The following is a 20,889-nucleotide window of genomic DNA, read 5'->3' as shown; positions in this document are numbered from 1 at the left end:
TCCCAGAAATCAGACAGGCAGGATGATGTACAGCACAGAGTGTCTGCACGACTGCAGCTGCCACAGAGAGGAAACAAACAAGTAGGTTCCTCTGAAAGATGTGATAAAAATAAAAACATTTTGGATTCACTCAGGCTAAAGTAAAGGGCCTCTGTCATTAAGAGCTAAATGAGGATGATGTCTCATTTCTGGAGTGAGATGAGAGAGAAAGGCAACACCCTAGCTTACACTGAATGTGCATCCCTCCTGCTCAACTGTAACGTTACGTCACGGACATGACCTGAGTCGTTGAGCTCTTGAACACATCACCTTTTGCATGAAGGTGTGTTTGCACGATGGTGTGAAACAGCCTTATTTTTATATATGGATCAATAAATGAAACTCTCGCGACCGGTCACAACACAGATACACGCCCGTCAATAAGCATCCTGCAGCAGCCCTCCTAAAGCCACAACAGCCAATGAAATCACATACATACCGTTCAGAGTAGATGTGCCGGACGTGTGAAGTGTCTCTCTGTATTCATAACACCACCGATGACATGTCGTTATTCCTCTCAGAGCACAAACACCAGCATCTGTCCTGATGAAGCGCTGCCAAAATGGTACTGAGGTGTAGAGACAGAGAGAGGGATCAAACATGTTTCATGCGCGCGGGCGTGTGCCTTCTGAGCGGACACGCGCGTAGCGTCTGGTCTGCGTCGCGAGTAAACACAGACTGCACAGACGGTGCGGTGGTCAAATACAGTCTGGCCAGAGGGCGGCGCCAGAACATAGGTCACCATCCTCTGCGGAGGTGCTCATGGACAGCTGAGCTCACACTTATCTGGACACATTTGGCTCAACTTTGTCAGGCCAGTGGCGCGCCCAGAATTTTCCATTGGGGGGCCGGATGGGGCCAGTGATAATCTTGGGGTGGCACACTGAAACCTAAATGTATAATTGAATTTTGTACTGATACACCTTGGTTTCTCAAAATATGTTTCTTTTTTATATATACAGTAATTATCTGTTGTGCATATGCTAATGCTGGTTCAGTTAACACTTTGAGCTCCACAACATCCTGCCAAAATGTATTCTGTGTACTGTATAGCAGTGGTTCCCAACCTTTTTCATGAGGGACCCATATTTTTACCATTGTTACACACGCCTGTATCCTCAAGATACATATTTTAAAAATTTTCTACACTAATTTATTTATTTATTTTTTAAATAAATAAATAACTTTTTAACATAACCCTTAAATGTGTTTGTTTCTGACACATATAGGCCTATGAATTAAATTTCGACAGATGATACATTAAAATGTGTCATCTTGTTGACTTGGTCTAGGACTTTTTGAATTTGTTTTCATAATGTTTTAATTGATTTACCTTTTTACTGTGTGCTGTAGCACTTTGAGATTTTTTTTTATAAATGAAAAGTGCTTTATAAATTAAATTTATTATTATTATTATTATTATTATTATTATTATTATTATTATAAAATTACACCCCTTAAAATCAAGAGGGCTTCGTGACCCCCCGTGGCTCTTTGGCGCCCCCCTAAAGTCTAGTTCACATTACAAGATTTTCACCCTGATTTTGCATTGCGGAGACTATTGTAATCTTTTGAGTGTTCATACCTCGCTGGCGATGTGTGTTTCTGTCAGCAGGAGTCTCACCAATTGCATTACAACCTGTGTGTGCACACCACAGGATTTCTCCACTGAGCCCCAGATAACGCGGGGATTTCACCAAACTTGGAGACAACACATCGTAAAGGCATGGATATTCCTCCCAGTGTTGAATCAGATCTGCCTCCAGGGCCTGGGTCCAAACACAATGCGTTCCCCGTGATCCTGTGGACAACGGTGGCGTCCACAGGATCATGGGGAACACACCGCGTTCCCTATGATCCTGTGGACGCCGACGTCGTTGTTGTTGTTGCTTGCCGGCTTGTCAGTGTTGCCAGATCTAGACAAACAAGCAACCAGGGCTATGGAAACCAGCTCAAAAGAAGCAACTATCATGCATTTAAATAACTTATTAGGCGGATATATAGAGAGAAAGGTGACATTTAGACAGCAAGCCCAAATAAGCAACTCCACTTTAGAAACAAGCCCAAAGTCCAGACCCGGCTGCAGAAACAAATTAAAGGGGGGGCACTAAATTTTTTTAGGGGGGCAAACTTTTTCAAACTACTTCAGGCTGAACAATGGCTCTATGACCACTCCTACAGTGCTGAGAAATATTATTTTCCCTCACCAAAAAGGGGCAGTTCATCCCAAAATCTAAAAAAACAAACAAAAAACAATATTGTAGTGCTCTGTCCATTTATTCAACTCAAAAGTCAAGCATTTCTGGAGACATAAGCACTGATGTCAAGCTGAACACTGAAGTAAACATTCAAACTAGGAGAGGTAGCTACAGCAGCTAGGGAGCACAAGGAGCAGAACAAATCAGTGTTACCCTTTTGCCTTTAAGTACCCTAAGTGGGTGTATCTGTAAGATGTGTGTGTGTGTGTGTGTGTGTGTGTGTGTGTGTGTGTGTGTGTGTGTGTGTCACTTTCAGTAGAGTGGCAGGCGGCGTTTGTGGAGTGTGTGAAACCTTCTTAACACATTGTCCTTCCACTCATTCCTAAATTTTTGAGTCAAGTCCCTAGCATGAATGTTTACTTCAGTGTTACTGTTGACTTCAGTGCTTACGTTTCCAGTTAAAGTCAATGGTGCTGCTGCTTCCTGCTCCCCCCCGTTCGCGTTGTCACTTCTCGTCGTTATATTTTTTTTGGAAATAATTACGGATATCCATAGCTCGCACCTCACGGCGATATTAATTATCGATGCTGTCCATGAATGAATGAGTCAGCACCCGCCCCCCTGGCTGAAAGTTGACTTCATTTGTTGGTTGGATTGGTTGAACTGTATGATCGTCAAAACGAGATAGGAGTAAGAGAGAGTTGGCCACTCTGAGTTAAAAAACAAAACCCCCCAAAAATAAACAGCTTCCAGTCGAGGGCGGGCCCATGCCGCCGGATCTGCCAAAGTCGCAGCTAATAAGCGGACCTGGCAAGTGGCAACCCTGCGGCTTGTCCTCCTCACCTTTCTTCTGTCCTCCTGCGTGCTGATGTGGGACATATCCTGCCTCTCATTGGCTGATGCTCTATGTCAGTTGTGTCACACCTCTCCAGTTTTCTAGCATGCCAGATATCCAGTCCCAGTCACAGACGAGGGGGCGACTTGCTCGTAGGCTTGTTCACACATGAGGACTCGTCGTGGCAGACTATCTGCCAACTCACCTCTGACCCAAGGTGGCTGTCAAGATCCTCTGCGACGCCAAAATTGCAGTGAAAATTGTGTAATGTGAACAAGGCTTAAGGGGGTCACGCCCACCCGGTTGGGACCCACTACTGCATCGGCCTTTTCAAAATCAGACCCGGAGTGTCAGTCTGTTAGTAGTCACCTTAATAGATGAATGTAGCACCCTACATCAAGGTGTAGGCTGTCAATGCAGCAGTGAGCTTTGGGACACACTTCCCTCTCTGCAGCAGAAAAAAGGAGCTGTCATTATGTTTGGTAACCATGGAGAAAAGTAAAATTACTCCCAATTTTGTGTCCTTTATATGTATTTGTATCAATTTTATTTGATTCATGCAGCTGTTTGGTAGCATTTGTTATCCATTTGCCATTAAAATAAATAGCCTAAAAAAAAGATAAATATGTAAATTTATGTGTAAAGCCTGTGTATTTTTGTGTATCTATGTGTGTATTTTACTACTCACTTTGGTAAATAAATAAAAAAAAATATGCTAAAAGGGGAGGAAATGAGATCACAAGTATGTTCAATTTTATTTTACTTTTATTTTTTGTGAATAAGTTATTCAGTAGCATACAGACGGTAGCTGGCAGAAAATGATGGGACAAAGAGAGGGAGGATGACATGCAACAAAGGTCTCCAATCCAACTGGACCTGGTAAGTAACACAGGCTTTCACTCATTTAAACTTGCCAGAATATGACATTTATTAAAGTTGTTAAAAAGCAAATGTACAGACACAGAACTTCATCCTGTAAAAGTTGGGTAACATTAGTAAAACTCCCCATCCGTCCTCTTACGTCCCCTTGCATCCTTCGCTCTTGAAGACAAACAAAACTTTTTATTTTAATGTTTATGACAATCTGCACCAACTTGTTTTCAAGCATAAAATGTGTGATATGTTATATATATAAAAACACAATAATTATTGAACAAACTTAATACTAAAATCTTAATGAACACTAAGTAGAACACCCACTCAGCAATAATTTTAAGCTCCATGATTTAAACAGATGATTCAAAGTTCCTAAAAGGTTGACATGAATTTGATCAACACCCAACCAGTTATAAGATTACACAAGTTGGACATCTCTTTTCAGCTTCATCTCTAGCCATATTATTATACTTTTCAGACAATTTTTGTAGTTGGTCTTTCAGTTCTTCGGCATGGTTTGCTTTTAATTCGTTTATCCTGTTTGTCATATCCCTTTCTCTCTCCTCTATTTCTCTCTGTCTCTCTGCTGCTCTCTCTTCCCTTTCCCTCCTTCTCTCTTCATCCATCTCCTCCTTCGCCTTCTTCATCTCCTCCTCTAACAGTTTTCTCTCCCTCTCCCTCTCAGCCTGGAATTGTTCATTCATTTTCCTCATCTGCTCTTCATATTTCTGTTGTATTTTCCCCTCCAATTCCTCTCTTTCTCTGCGTATCTGCTCTTCTTTCTCTCTCAGGATGCGTTGTTTCTCCTCTTCGATTATCCTCTCGGCCTCTTGGAACATCTCGTTGGTGTAGTGGCTGCCTCCGTTCATCTGGGCTATATTTCTGATCTTCTGGAGCAGCTCAGTGACCTGAGAACAATCTTTTTTCTCATTATTGAAGACATGGTACTGGCCATTACATCTGGCCACAAGTTCCTGCAGGTCAGGGCTTTCAGCCAAGAAGTCCTCAATAGTCGTGTCTTTAAGAAGGTCACCATGAGTAAAGAGAACCATGCTGTATCTGTCTGCAGCCTGGCCGAAGATTTCTTGAATCTTTTGCACCGTCTGCTTTTCCTCTTCAGTGAATCTGCCCAGCATGATGACCACCAGGAACACGTGGGGTCCAGGAGCAGCGTAAGAGATGCACTGGCCTACATCTTTAGTTGTTTTGTCCATGCCGAACCTGGTGTCAAACAGACCGGGGGTGTCGATAACAGCAACCTGTTGCCCGTCCACCACAGCTTTGCCCTTGGAGCAGTCTACAGTCATTGACCTTGCGCTGAACTTTGATTCAAAGCACTGTCGTCCCAGGATGGTGTTTCCCGTGGCACTCTTCCCAATTCCAGTCTTCCCCACCATCACTATCCTCAGCTCTTTGTCATTTCTGAGGGTTTCTGTGTAGAAGAACAATTAACATTACATAAGTATTGACAATAGGCATTTATATTATTCTATAGAATTTATCTAAATCAGAGTGTAAATTTATAGATATAAGTGGGTAGAGTTATAATGTAAAAGAATGACTATTATAATAATATAGAATGACGTCCTCCTGAGGCCTGAACTTTTGTTAGGTATGCATTTTTAATTTCTACAAGCTATTTGGGATCAGTAGAACCTGATAAGTATGAAAAATGTAACATTTTCAGCATCTCATTTTAAATCTCAAATTGGTCAAATTTGTTGCCATATCAACCTACAAACATTATTAATAATAAATAAACAAGTTTCAATTATAAAATGTGATCAGGTTTTGGACCTTGTCCACTTGCGGCGAGCTTTGGGACACACTTCCCTCTCCGCAGCAGAAAAAAGGAGCTGTCATTATATTTGGTAACCATGGAGAAAAGTAAAATTACTCCCATTTTAAATCCTTTAAATGTATTTGTATCAGTTTCATTTGATCTGTGCTGCTGTTTACCGGAAGGTTGGTAGCTTATATTAACCATTTGCCATTAAGATAAATAGCTGAAATAAATCGATAAATAAGTAAATTTCTCTGTTTGTATCTATGTGTGTATTTTACGACTGAATTTGGTGTTATCATTTGCTGGGTTGTTCAGCAAAATGTTTGTGAACAAAAGTCTTTTTCTCAAAAAAAAAATTATGCTACAAGGGGGAAAATGAGATCACAAGTATGTTCAATTTTATTTTTTGTGAATAAGTTGCTTTTATTCAGTAGCATACAGACAATAGCTGGCAGAAAATGATGGGACAAAGAGAGGGAGGATGACATGCAACAAAGGTCTCCAATCCAACTGGAACTAGTAAGTAACACAGGCACACTCATTTAAACTTGCCAGAATATGACATTTATTAAAGTTGTTAAAAAGCAAATGCACAGACACAGAACTTCATCCTGTAAAAGTTGGGTAACATTAGTAAAACTCCCCATCCGTCCTCTTACATCCCCTTGCATCCTTCACTCTTGAAGACAAACAAAACTTTTTATTTTTATGTTCACGACAATCTGCACCAACTTGTTTTCAAGCATAAAATCTGTGATATGTTATATATATAAAATCACAATAATTATTAAACAATCTTATTACTAAAATCTTAATGAACACTAAGTAGAACACCCACTCAGCAATAATTTTAAGCTCCATGATTTAAATCGATGATTCGAAGTTCCTAAAAGGTTGACATGAATTCGATCAACACCCAACCAGTTATAAGATTATACAACGAGGTCGTCTCCTTGTTTCAGCTTGATGTCTAGCCATATCATTAAACTTTTCAGACAGTCTTTGTTGTTCGTCTCTCAGTTCTCTGTCATGATTTGCTTTTAATTCATTCATCCTGTTTGCCATATCCCTTTCTCTCTCCTCTTTTTCTCTCTGTCTCTCTGCTGCTCTCTCTTCCCTTTCTCTCCTTCTCTCCTCATTCATCTCCTCCTTTGCCTTCTTCATCTCCTCCTCTAACAGTTTTCTCTCCCTCTGCCTCTCAGCCTGGAGTTGTTCATTCATTTTCCTCATCTGCTCTTCATATTTCTGCTGTATTTTCCCCTCCAATTCCTCTCTTTCTCTGCATATCTCCTCTTCTTTCTCTCTCAGGATGCGTTGTTTCTCCTCTTCGATTATCCTCTCGGCCTCTTGGAACATCTCGTTGGTGTAGTGGCTGCCTCCGTTCCTCTGGGCTATATTTCTGATCTTCTGGAGCAGCTCAGTGACCTGAGAACAATCTTTTTTCTCATTATTGAAGACATGGTACTGGCCATTACATCTGGCCACAAGTTCCTGCAGGTCAGGGCTTTCAGCCAAGAAGTCCTCAATAGTCGTGTCTTTAAGAAGGTCACCATGAGTAAAGAGAACCATGCTGTATCTGTCTGAAGCCTGGCCGAAGATTTCTTGAATCTTTTGCACCGTCTGCTTTTCCTCTTCAGTGAATCTGCCCAGCCTGATGACCACCAGGAACACGTGGGGTCCAGGAGCAGCGAAAGAGAAGCACTGACTTATTTCTTTAGTTGTTTTGTCCATGCCGAACCTGGTGTCAAACAGACCAGGGGTGTCGATAACAGCAACCTGTTGCCCGTCCACCACAGCTTTAGCCTTGGAGCAGTCTACAGTCATTGACCTTGCACTGAACTTTGATTCAAAGCACTGTCGTCCCAGGATGGTGTTTCCAGAGGCACTCTTCCCAATTCCAGTTTTCCCCACCATCACTATCCTCAGCTCTTTGTCATTTCTGAGGGTTTCTGTGTAGAAGAATGTTTAACATTACATAAGTATTGACAATAGGCATTTATATTATTCTATAGAATTGATCTAAATCAGAGTGTAAATTTATAGATATAAGTGGGTGGAGTTATAATGTAAAAGAATTACTATTATAATAATATAGAATAATGTCCTCTTGAGGTCTGAACTTTTGTTAGGTATGCATTTTTAATTTCTATTTTCTAAAGCTATTTGGGATCAGTAGGAAGTATGAGAAACGTAAAATTTTCAGCATCTCATTTGAAATCTCAAATTGGTCAATTTTGTTGCCATATCAACCTACAAACATTATTAATAATAAATAAACAAGTTTCAACCATAAAATGTGATCAGGGGCCCGTTTCACAAAAGTAGGATTCACACATCCAGGATAAATGACTGCACTGGGTTCAGCGAATCCAAAACAAGAGCGTCCAGGCTTAATTGGTTGCACAAAGACCAAGCCAGGATGAGCAGACATGGATTCATCAAGCCAGGTGAAACCAATCCTGAATCAGTGCGCACACGCGGCTTCCTCAAATAGACCCCGCCATCAATCACAGATTCACCGCTTCACCATGGCAACAAGAGCGGCGTAGGCCTACTTTTCCCCATTGGAGGCAGAAATCCTCATGGAGGCTTTCGAAGAGGTAAAGGATCAAATCATAAAGAAAGGCAACACTGCCACAGTAATAAAACAACTAGAGAAAGCATGGCAAAGTATTGTAGACCACCTGAATGCATAAGTAGTGCACAAATACACACTCACTGCTCCGCGGAAACCATCACAGTTACAATCCAAATAGTTAATTAACATCTCCGAAAACGTAGTTGTTTTTGTGTTGTATTGTAGTGTGTGTGTGTGTATAGATTAAACATGACTGGGCCAAACGGACATGGCAGCAAGTCAAGATTAAATACAAGAACATCCTGCAGAATGGTAAGTGCCCTGACTAATACTTAACAATGCACAAGTGTACACTGTACCCAGAAGGTGCCTGCTCACACACTGTCTGTACTGTTTTAGCAGTCAAAAAAAAAAAAAAAAAAAAAAAAACACAAGCAAGGCATGGGTGGTGGGTCACCATCAGCTGACCTCACCCCAGCAACAAAGGCAGGCCTGTGCTGGAGGGGATCCCTGGGGGGACAGACAGACACAAACATATGTCCCTCCCAAGATGCCACCCGCTTCATACAAAGTACATTCTTCCATCTCTGCATGGGACATAATCACATTTATATCAAATCCATTTGGACTATTTGACTTTGGTTTGCCTTGCAGTTTCTGGCAGCACTGTCACACTGTTGGAGCCACCAACACACATCATGGCTGTGTCAAGAATGTCACTCTGTTTATGAGGTTGTGATGATGAGATTTTGTATTGACAGGTGAATTCTCTGGTGTGTTGCTGGGGGACAGGGGGTATGCCTGCCAGCCTTTTCTCCTCACACCATACACAGACCCTCAGGAAGCACAGCAGGCCTATAATCATGTCCATGCCAGGACAAGGGCCAAGATCGAAATGACCATTGGCCCTCCTGAAGGCACGCTTTCACTGTCTTCACCACTTAAGGTTCAGCCCTTTGAGGGCATGTGACATCACTGTGGCCTGCTTGAGGAAGGAGAGGGCCCCCATCACACATGGACTGGGACAATCCTGCCATCTTCCCTGATGACAACAGTGGTCGGCTCGTCAGGGACCAATATGTGTTAAATTATTTTAGTTAACATGCATGCTTTAAATTTCAGTTAAATATGTCCTGCAGTGGCAGAGACGCATGCTGTGAATTTCAGTTGAATATGGCCTGCAGTGGCAGAGGAATTTGTTTTGTTTTTTTTATTCAATTTAAATTGATCTGGCCTCTTATGTTGTTTGTGCTGTATACTGTGTGTATACAAGCTTGCAGGGAGGCTGCTGCATCCATTCATTTGTCCATTCATTTGTTGTGTATGGATTTGTCCTGCATTTATTTCAGTGTGCAGACATGCGGGGTGTATCATATACAGACCTTTGAATGTGTATTTATTCTTGTGTTGTATAATATGCTTTGATTCCGTGCTTTCTATCTTGTAGAGTCTCTGTGTGACTTCAGTTTTGAAAGGAGCTGATGGGTTACTTGCTTTGATTTATCCTTATTCAATAAAGGAACATCATGTTACTCTTTGATGTGTATTTATATTTATATGGGATGTGTATTTTATATATAGTCTATGGGAAACTGTAAATTATCTAATGATTGCAAAATCATCTAAAATCATCATTTATCTAAAATGACTGCAATTAATGATCACAAAAGTTTAAATAATGACAGTGGGTCTGGTTGAATGTGGTAACAATGTGCAGTGGGCAGAGGAATAACTATTGGTTTCCGTATGTGGTGACTGCTTACTGAGATAAGGGATGAGATTAAATAGCTCATAGATTAGCCTGGTCTGGAGCAGGCTAGCTCCACAGAATAAATCTCCATGGTAACTTATGTCATAACATATCCCGCTTTCCACTATCCCGCTTTTGTGCAACCGGATCACAGATAAGTTGAGCCAGGATAACCAAGATATCCCGGCTTAATCCCTTATCCTAGTTTTGTGCAATAGGCCCCAAGTTTTGTATCGGGATTGACTGCAGACTGACTTGGCAGAGATTGCTGCCATCTTGTTTTTACTTGGATAAGTGTATTGTGGTCTTACCACCACTAGATGGCATAAAAAAGTGTCTATGAACAAGGACATTTTTACCTGAAGAAAATTAATTAAATGAGGCAAAGATTGGATGCCAAATTTGTGATGCCCACTAATGTGAGAGAAAGTTGGATTTGTAAAGTGTTAAGACAGTAAATGATTGGTAATACTTACTATAAAAACCATCAGTGATAGTCAGTGATTGACGGAATGGTAAATGACGTTAACTAAATGTTGGTTAATAGTTGCTTTACTCTTAATAAACAATGAAATTATATATATATATATATATATATATATATATATATATATATATATATATATATATATATATATATATATATATGAACACTACACAGAAAAATAATAAAAAGATAACAATAAATAAATAAGTAGTTGGTTTTTAATTATTTTTTTAATTTCATTCATCTATGTTGTTTCACGTTTTACTTTGAAACTCATGTCACCTTTCGTTTCAGATCCCTTCACTTCCTGCCCCCATGGACGTAAATTGGGGAGGGGGGGGAGTCAATCAGTCACCGTGGTGATTATGCAGCCACAAAAATACTCATAACTTGCAAAATTTTTTTATCAATTTCTAAACAGTTTGGTGTCTTACAAACGTTACAATTTTAGCTATGATACTGAATACGTGGATCCTTCGAAAATGCTGCTTTTCATTTGTCTAAGAAACCGAATAGTCAGGCAGTTTGGCTAGGCTAGCGCTTGCTATTATCTAGTGCTAGCTAAGTTTGAATACATCTGAAACGCAATCCAAATTTAAACATAACTATATTATAGGTTTTCCCAAGTCCAGACGACTTTATTACCACCCGATCTTTTGTCTAAATAACTATCATTGTGTCTATGGTTGTATTTTGTAACTGGCTAACAAAGAGGTTGTGAAACATTACCCTCTGCCACTGTGCCAAATTTCATATGTCTACAACATACGGGGCATGAGATATGCTCATAATATCACCATGGGCATAATACACTGACCGGAATCCCCGACAGAAGATGGCGGCCGTGTAGGCACGTCTCTTCAATGGGCAGCTACGCTGGACGATTCGTCTAGGGTTTTTCTATAGATATCTATGGTTACAACAGTTCATTTCGTTTTTAACATGTGATAACATGTTTTTCCGAGCCGTCGTTAACGCACCATGAGTAGACGGCCGTGTTGGTTGTGATCTGAATCAATCACACAGCCCCAGACAAGACGTGTGCTGCTGGGCAGTGCCGCTGTGTTTTAACAATGTTCGGCAAACCAGCCAGCAAGAAGCAAAAAACCTTGCACAGTTTCTTCTAAACAAACCGTGTAAGTTGAGTAATGCTGTTGTATGTAGATAATGTTCGCTAAATGATGACTAATTAATAGATGCCAATATATCAAGTGAAGCTAGTTAACAAGAATACTAATGTCATTGTTACCTATCTTAAATACCTTGCTAGCTAGTTTCATGCTAGGAATAAACCCACTCCTCCTTAATAAGAACTTGTGCTCACTATTTCTTTCCACATATTTTTTTAATCTTTATTGCCACAATATAAAGAGCAGGGTCAGGGAGGAGACAGTGGACCAGAGGCCAGCAAGGATGATCATGCAGGGTCTTCACAGGTGAGGAGAGATTATAACTGGCTGAGAGAAAATATCTATGGCATAAAATTGACCTTGAGGTTAATTTCCACAGCTATGTCACCACTATTCCTAATTCTATTTATAAATTTTGCTTTGCACATTTATTATCTATATTATTGCAATAGATAGAAGAGGGACAGGGAGAAACCCGGCAGGTATCAGGACAGGGACCTGACAGCAACACCACTTATCAGCCCAAGGCTTCACAAGTAAGGAGAAATTATAACTGGCTAAGGAAATGTCTATAGGATAAGAGTGACTCTAAGATTAATTTTCACAGCTATTTCAGAACTACTCTTATTTATGCTCTAAAATGTTTTTTGTCTATATTAGAATAGCAATACTACTGCATTATTTGTATTTTTAAAGGCAGCAGGTATAGGTCATACCATTTTTCTTTATCTCTGATTAATTTTGCACATCTGTGCTGTCATATTTGACTAAAATGTAAAATACATCTTGATGTTGATATGTTTAGTGTTGTGTCACTTTCTGTCTTCATGCCATTAAATCAAATTATGTGGCTTATTACCCTGTTACCTTGTCACTTCCATTCCATTTTGTGTGCTAATAACTTGCTGACAGGAATGGTGTTTTACTGAACTTTTCGTGTTCAGTGTTGTCATTTAGCACTTAATTACCTGGCTACTTACCCTGTAGATGCTCGAGGGTTATTCTGTGTCAACTCAATCAGAGTTTCGCAGCTAAAACTTTAGATTTTGATAGTATATCATTTTAAAGAACTAAAGTCGGTCCCCTGGTGCTGTACTGTGGCTGTTTGTGGTCATGTGGTTCTTTAGCCGCTAAGGAGAGGTGCAATTGAATGCGAGAGGATGATAAATCACTCAGTAGACCTCTGAACAATTTGTCCCCCTGACTTCTGAAATGATGGCTACGCCCCTGCCTGCCCCTGTGTGTTTTCCCTCCGTTTTATGACTTCACCTGTGTCTGATTGTCTGTCGCACTCTGATTAGCCTCACCTCTGTCTCCTTATCTTTCCCCTCACCAGAGTATTTGGTGTGTGTCACAGTATTTATGATCCATTTAACAAAGTAACAATATTTAATCATCAGTTGCAACTTTATAACAGCCATCCAAATAAAGTTGGAATAATTCGCTCATCATTAATTTATTCATTCGTTATCATACTGCCGCACCTGACATTGGGCGAGAGGCAGGGTGCACCCTGGACACTGTTATTGCACTATGCACTTTACTGCGTTAGGGCATGTGCAATATACTGGGGCGTCTGCAATATGCACTCAGCACTTTGGCACTCTAAACTTTAACTAGCACACCTGTACTTTGTAACCAGATTGAAATTTCTATGGTCGCCCAAATTTTTGCCTGTTGTGTGCTTTGTGGTTTACTTATGTTGTCCTTATATTGTTCTTCTCTTTGTATTTTATTTTCTTTTGTTGGCATTGTTGATTTTGTTAATCATCAGTTGCAACTTTATAATAGCCAAAATAAATATCCAAATAAAGTTGGAATAATTTGCTCATCATTAATTTATACATTCGTTATCATACTACCGCAGCTGACATTGGGCGAGAGGCAGGGTACACCTTGGAAAGATCGCTAGACTATCACAGGGCTGACAAATAGAGACAGACAACCATTCAGGCTCACGTTCACTCCTACGGGAAATTTAGAGTCACGTGGACTGGGGGAGAAAACAGGAGTACTGGAAAAAACCCACACAGACACGGAGAATATGCAGACTCCACACAGAGGGGCCTCCAGCCAGCCAGCAGGCAGGATTGTACCCAGAACATCATTAATTATAATTTCATTGTTTGTTAACAGTAAAATAACTATTGACTAGTGATGGTTATTATAAAGTGTTACCAATTAATATTCAGAGTTTACTCATTCAAGTAAAGGCACAAGAGAGGTGCAGACAAAATGTTTACAAGTTGTATCATGACTTACCACCGCTGCTTTGTTTCATGTCCATGTTTGGGTTACAGAGTGCAGAGTAGCTGTTGCTGCTGAAGTGAAAATACAGAGTTCTGTGTCCTTCTACTGCTGCTAATGCTTCTCCTTTTATTATCCAGGGCCCCAGACCACACCTACAACTATCTCCATATCATATGTCACATTGAAAGTAAATCTGAATCTTGATATCTGCTGCTCACTATTCAGGTTAAGTACAATATGCATGAGATTTGTGCTGTATGTAAAAGTTATCAGATCATACATCAGAACATACTTCTGTTTTCCCATCACCAAAAAGGTTTGACATTTTGTCAGCATTCAAAGGGTTAGCTAATTAATATCTTTACCTTTAGTAAACATTTCTATTTCTGTCTCAGTCCTGTTTTGTACATTTAACGCAATTTTGGACCATCATTCCCACATTTGTGAAAGAAAAGTATAACACTTTTTGGGTAGGGGAAACTCTGACGAAACCATCAAATCTGAGTTATTTAAATGCTGAGCCACAGCAAAAGAGGAATGGATTGGAATCATTAAAGAAATATACCCTAACCCTAATTTCTGGAGGAAGACAACTCATTTTGATACAGCAGCTCCTCAACATATAGATATACACAAAAACAGTATATATGTATGTTTCTGGAGTAAAACAGCCACCCTAGTGAGTACCAAAAATACCAAAAATGGACCTTGGACTTATTTTTTGGAGTTTTATTTGAAATGCAATGCAATGCTCTCCTGCCCCTCTTTCATCTCTCCATCTTTGCACTGACAATCATACACAAATGTATTGTATTCAACGAGATGAAAAATACATAAATATGCAAAAAATGCTAAAAAAGAAGACTAATAAATAAAACCCTCTCTCTGCTCCTCTCTCTCTTTGTACTGTCAACCAAAAGGCAAATAACAACCAAAAGATGTGTTTTATATCTAATGAGAAGTCACACCATTTGAGCTTACACTCTTACACTCTTCTTTTTTTTTTTTTTTGAAAAAACAATTATATCCATGATGAGTCTGTCTGTCTGTCTGTCTGTCTGTCTGTCTGTCTGCACACACACACACACACACACACACACACACACACACAATAGGAGTCATATAATGTTAATGGGCATCCAGTCAGTTAACTAGTTAGATACAGACAGTAGCATCTTGGCTTTAATATTAACACATGCACATGACACAACAGCTAGCTTCTCTCACTCCAATTCAAACAGAAGACAGTGGTTGACTGACCACCTGTAACGTTTCCTAGCTAGACAAGAACGTCAGCTAACTCCTACCTAACAACATAAACAGTGATCTGACTGATTCACAACTATGCTTCAAGCAACAAGTAAAGAGAGCTGTGAACCGAACCAAATTCAACCTGTCTAACTTCAGATACGTAAGAAACAACCGACTACGACTACTGAATCAGCAAAACTATATTTCAGTGCTATGGTAATGCCACATTTAAGTTATTGCATAACAACCTGGGCACTGGCATGCTTAGATCAGCTGAAATTGTGTATAAACAGGCAATCAAAATTTTAGACAAAAAAACAAAGTATACCGCCATTGCAACATTTTCAGAAAATATTGTCTTCTGAGTTGGGGAAACACAATAAAACATGCAGATGGTGTCTTGGTGTACAAAAATCTCCATGATCTGGCTCTGATTTATAAAAAGGAACCCTATGAGGTCAACAAGAGCCGGCTCTAGAGGGGATTGTCAAGTCCCGCTCAGGAGAAGTGTTTTTGGACAGACGGTGTTTTCATATCGAGCGTCCCAGACATGGAACACCATACCAAGTACTATACGGGATTCGCCAACTCTTGCCTCATTCACTAGATATTTCAAAACATGGCTACTAGAGAGTCAAATTTGCACTCATGCGTCTTAAGAATTTTATTTTATCTATTATTATTATTATTATTATTATTATTTTAATGTATTCTCTTATTATTGTTCTGTGTATCTGTGCAACTGGTTTGTTAGGGTACCATATTTGTATGTGCAAGTGTGTCAAGTATTGTAGGTGACATTGTGCAATATGAATTGGCACTTAGCAAATTAACACTTTACAAACTGCACTATGCACTTTACTGCGTTAGGGCATATGCAATATACCGGAGGGTCTGCAATACGCACTCAGCACTTTGGCACTCTAAACTTTAACTAGCACACCTGCACTTTGTAATCAGATTGAAATTTCTATGGTCGCCCAACTCTGTGCTTTGTGGTTTACTTATGTTGTCCTTATATGTTCTTCTCTGTGTATTTTATTTTATTTTGTTGGCATTGTTGATTTTGTGTGTTTGACACCAACGTGCCAATGGGACTGGAGATGGATATTAGCCACCTGGCTATAATCTCGTGCATTTACGTGTGAATATCCATAAATGCACATTGTCCCATTTCAAAAAGAAAAAATAAATCTCAAATCTATGATTCAATGCAGCAAAAATTAAGACTGGTGATGATAATAATGTGTTGGTACTGAGTGGTAGAAGTAAAGAAATTTGTCACATATCCTGGCTTAAACCAGGTACTTACATCAATACTGTATCTCACCCACTCTGAAAGACAGCACATTGCTCTGTGCAGATGGAGCGCTCAGAGCCCAGTAGGGGAAAAGTGAGAGGGATGGGGTGGATCAACCCATTTTCGAGGCAAGGGGGGGATGAATGAAGCACCCTACATCAAGGTGTAGGGTGTCAATGCAGCAGCAACCTTTGGGACACGCTTCCCTCTCTGCAGCGGAAAAAAGGAGCTGTCATTATACTTGGTAATCATGGAAAAAAGTAAAATTACTCCCATTTTAAATCCTTTAAATGTATTTGTATCAATTTTATTTGATCTGTGCTGCTGTTTACCAGAAGGTTGGTAGCGTATATTAACCATTTGTCATTAAAATAAATAGCTGAAATAAATCAATCAGTAAATTTCTCTGTTTGTATCTATGTGTATATTTTACGACTCAATTTGGTGTTATCATTTGCTGGGTTGTTCAGCAAAATGTTTGTGAACAAAAGTCTTTTTCTCAAATAAAAGATATTCTAAAAGGTGGGAAAATGAGATCACAAGTATGTTCAATTTTATTTTAATTTTATTTTTTGTGAATAAGTTACTTTTATTCAGTACCACACAGACGGTAGCTGGCAGAAAATGATGGGACAAAGAGAGGGAGGATGACATGCAACAAAGGTCTCCAACCCAACTGGAACTAGTAAGTAACACAGGCTTTCACTCATTTAAACTTGCCAGAATATGACATTTATTAAAGTTGTTAAAAAGCAAATGTACAGACACAGAACTTCATCCTGTAAAAGTTGGGTAACATTAGTAAAACTCCCCATCCGTCCTCTTACGTCCCCTTGCATCCTTCACTCTTGAAGACAAACAACACTTTTTATTTTTATGTTCACGACAATCAACTTGTTTTCAAGCATAAAATACACCACATACAGTACAACCTTGACATGTCTTGTCATGAAATGTATTGACAACTAACAGAATTCCCCTTGGATTTAAAAAAAAAGAAAAAGAAAAACGAAAATGAAAGTAAACTCTAGGCATTGGTGTAAAACACCATGATCTAATGAGTGTCTCAACCTTACTATTCTGCTTTAGTAAAGTAAATGTGGTCAGTGACAGAGCAATGAATCATCATCAAAACAAAAGGAGAACATAGAAGACACAAACTGTAACTAACGTCTATCGTGACACTTTTCAAATTAAAAGAACTAAACTGGTGTCTGATAAAAATGAGCTGAAATATAGGACATTAATGGAAATGTGCTAATCACAATAGCTAGTAAGGTTGTTGAACAAACTTAATACTAAAATCTTAATGAACACTAAGTAGAAAACCCACTCAGCTATAATTTTAAGCTCCATGATTTAAATCGATGATTAGAAGTTCCTAAAAGGTTGACATGAATTTGATCAACACCCAACCAGTTATAAGATTACACAACCAAATGAACTGCTCCTTTCAGCTTGATGTCTAGCCATATTATTAAACCTTTCAGACAATCGTTGCTGTTCTTCTCTCAGTTCTCTGTCATGATTTGCTTTTAATTCATTCATCCTGTTTGCCATATCCCTTTCTCTCTCCTCTATTTCTCTCTGTCTCTCTGCTGCTCTCTCTTCCCTTTCCCTCCTTCTCTCTTCATCCATCTCCTCCTTTGCCTTCTTCATCTCCTCCTCTAACAGTTTTCTCTCCCTCTGCCTCTCAGCCTGGAGTTGGTCATTAAATTTCCTCATCTGCTCTTCATATTTCTGTTGTATTTTCCTCTCCACTTCCTCTCTTTCTCTGCGTATCTGCTCTTCTTTCTCTTTCAGGATGCGTTGTTTCTCCTCTTCGATTTTCCTCTCGGCCTCTTGGAACATCTCGTTGGTGTAGTGGCTGCCTCCGTTCCTCTGGGCTATATTTCTGATCTTCTGGAGCAGCTCAGTGACCTGAGAACGATCTTTTTTCTTATTATTGAAGACATGGTACTGGCCATTACATCTGGCCACAAGTTCCTGCAGGTCAGGGCTTTCAACCAAGAAGTCCTCAATAGTTGTGTCTTCAAGAAGGTCACCATGAGTAAAGAGAACCATGCTGTATCTGTCTGAAGCCTGGCCGAAGATTTCTTGAATCTTTTGCACCGTCTGCTTTTCCTCTTCAGTGAATCTGCCCAGCCTGATGACCACCAGGAACACGTGGGGTCCAGGAGCAGCGAAAGAGATGCACTGGCCTACATCTTTAGTTGTTTTGTCCATGCCGAACCTGGTGTCAAACAGACCGGGGGTGTCGATAACAGCAACCTGTTGCCCGTCCATCCCAGTTGTGCCCTTGGAGCAGTCTACAGTCATTGACTTTGCGCTGAACTTTGATTCAAAGCACTGTCGTCCCAGGATGGTGTTTCCAGTGGCACTCTTCCCAATTCCAGTTTTCCCCACCATCACTATCCTCAGCTCTTTGTCATTTCTGAGGGTTTCTGTGTAGAAGAATGTTTAACATTACATAAGTATTGACAATAGGCATTTATATTATTCTATAGAATTGATCTAAATCAGAGTGTAAATTTATAGATATAAGTGGGTGGAGTTATAATATAAAAGAATGACTATTATAATAATATAGAATAATGTCCTCCTGAGGCCTGAACTTTTGTTAGGTATGCATTTTTAATTTCTCCAAGCTATTTGGGATCAGTAGGAAGTATGAGAAACGTAAAATTTTCAGCATCTCATTTGAAATCTCAAATTGGTCAATTTTGTTGCCATATCAACCTACAAACAGTATTAATAATAAATAAACAAGTTTCAATAATAAAATGTGATCAGGTTTTGGACCTTGTCCACTTTTGTATTGGGATTGACTGCAGACTGACTTGGCAGAGATGGCTGTCATCTTGTTTTTACATGGACAAGTGTATTGTGGTCTTACCACCACTAGATGGCACAAAAAGTGTCCATGAACGAGGACAACACGTCCAAGTTGGATGAAGTATAAAGTCAAGTAAACTCAAAATGTGATGTTCTCATATGAGGACAGAAGGTCTCAGGAGGATATAGTAACTATAAGGATTATATATTAGATACATAGTATCGGAGATTATGAGTTTTCACCATGATTTAAGGTCTGACTCATTTATACCTGAAGTAAATTAATTTAAAAGGCGCAAACATTGGATGCCAAATTTGTGATGCCCACTAATGTGAGAGAAAGTTGGAATTTGTAAAGTGTTAAGACAGTAAATGATTGGTAATACTTATTATAATAACCATCAGTGATGGTAAGTGACGTTAACTTTTTTTTTTTTTTTTTAAATGAATTACTTCTTAAAAGGTATAAAAGTCATTAGGTAATAACTGACATATACTTAAGATAGTATATGAATTCATATACAGATATACATTGATAAATTATTGCATTACTAAAAATTAATTTATCACTGATTTATTCATTTATTATCATACTGTTCCAGCTGACATTGGGCGAGAGGCCGGATTTACCTTTGACAGGTTGCCAGACTATCACAGGGCTGACAAATAGATACAGACTATCAGACAATTAAGCCTCACGTTGACTTCTAAGGGCAATTTAGAGTCACATGGACTGGGGGAGGAAACAGGAGTACCGGAAAAAACCCACACAGACACGGAGAATATGCAGACTCCACACACAGAGAGGCCTCCAGCCAGCCAGCAGGCAGGATTGTACCCAGAACATCATTAATTATAATTTCATTGTTTGTTAACAGTAAAATAACTATTGACTAGTCCCACTGAGCAAGCAACGTCTGTGGACGTCCAAGTCTCTTTGATATCACGTCTGTGGACATGATATCAACTAGACTTGGACGTCCACAGACGTTGCTTGCTCAGTGGGGTGATGGTTATTATAAAGTGTTACCAATTAATATTCAGGAGAGCTGCCAGAGAGCTGCAGACAAAATGTTTACAAGTTGTATCATGACTTACCACCGCTGCTTTGTTTCATGTCCATGTTTGGGTTACAGAGTGCAGAGTAGCTGTTGCTGCTGAAGTGAAAATACAGAGTTCTGTGTCCTTCTGCTGCTGCTAATGCTTCTCCTTTTATTATAGATCCAGAGCCCCAAACCACACCCACAGCTAGCTGCAGCTGAGCTGAGCTTTGTATGTCACATTGAAAGTGAAACTGAATCTTGATATCTGCTGCTCACTATTCAGGTTAAGTACAATATGCATGAGCTTTGTGCTGTATGTTAAGTGATCAGATCATACATCAGAACATATTTCTGTTTTTTTCCATCACCAAAAAGGTTTGACATTTTCTCAGCATTCAAAGGGTTAGCTAATTAATATATTTGCCTTTAGCAAACATTTCTATTTCTGTCTCAGTCCTCACTACTACTTCTGCTTTCTGTTTGACCCCAGCCCATCTTACCTTAGAAAGTCCCTCCACTTCCCTCAACAAG

At 39.6% G+C, this 20,889-nt stretch overlaps 2 protein-coding genes across 2 annotated transcripts in view; both read right to left on the bottom strand.

Annotated features, from left to right (window-relative positions):
* LOC125886112 (UPF0687 protein C20orf27 homolog) overlaps positions 1 to 783 on the bottom strand; it is a 14,446-nt gene extending 13,663 nt beyond the window's left edge. The window contains exon 1 of the mRNA XM_049572061.1: positions 479 to 783. The gene's annotated coding sequence lies outside the window, so the exon portion shown is untranslated. The remainder of the gene's footprint in view (positions 1 to 478) is intronic.
* On the bottom strand, positions 557 to 20,889 carry LOC125883365 (GTPase IMAP family member 7-like). The gene is made up of 4 exons (XM_049567578.1): positions 20,414 to 20,889; positions 7,563 to 7,683; positions 4,635 to 5,259; positions 557 to 607 (listed from the first exon to the last, which is right to left on the bottom strand). The coding sequence occupies exons 1-4, from the start codon at positions 20,436 to 20,438 to the stop codon at positions 557 to 559; spliced, it is 822 nt and encodes a 273-aa protein (XP_049423535.1). The 5' UTR covers positions 20,439 to 20,889.

Source organism: Epinephelus fuscoguttatus, linkage group LG3, assembly GCF_011397635.1.
Source record: "Epinephelus fuscoguttatus linkage group LG3, E.fuscoguttatus.final_Chr_v1".
NCBI classification, from domain to species: Eukaryota; Metazoa; Chordata; class Actinopteri; order Perciformes; family Serranidae; genus Epinephelus; species Epinephelus fuscoguttatus.
Note: the sequence above shows the minus strand (reverse complement) of the source record. Positions and strands in the feature narration are given on the sequence as shown.

What these genes read in the sequence shown, in the direction of transcription:
- LOC125883365 (XM_049567578.1), bottom strand. Translation starts at nt 20,438, where the DNA reads ATGGACATGAAACAAAGCAGCGGTG. An exon ending in CATGAAACAAAGCAGCGGTG is followed by an intron (nt 7,684 to 20,413) that starts GTAAGTCATGAT and finishes TCTTCTACACAG; the next exon opens with AAACCCTCAGAAATGACAAA. An exon ending in AAATGAATGAACAATTCCAG is followed by an intron (nt 608 to 4,634) that starts GCTGAGAGGGAG and finishes TCTACACCTCAG; the next exon opens with TACCATTTTGGCAGCGCTTC.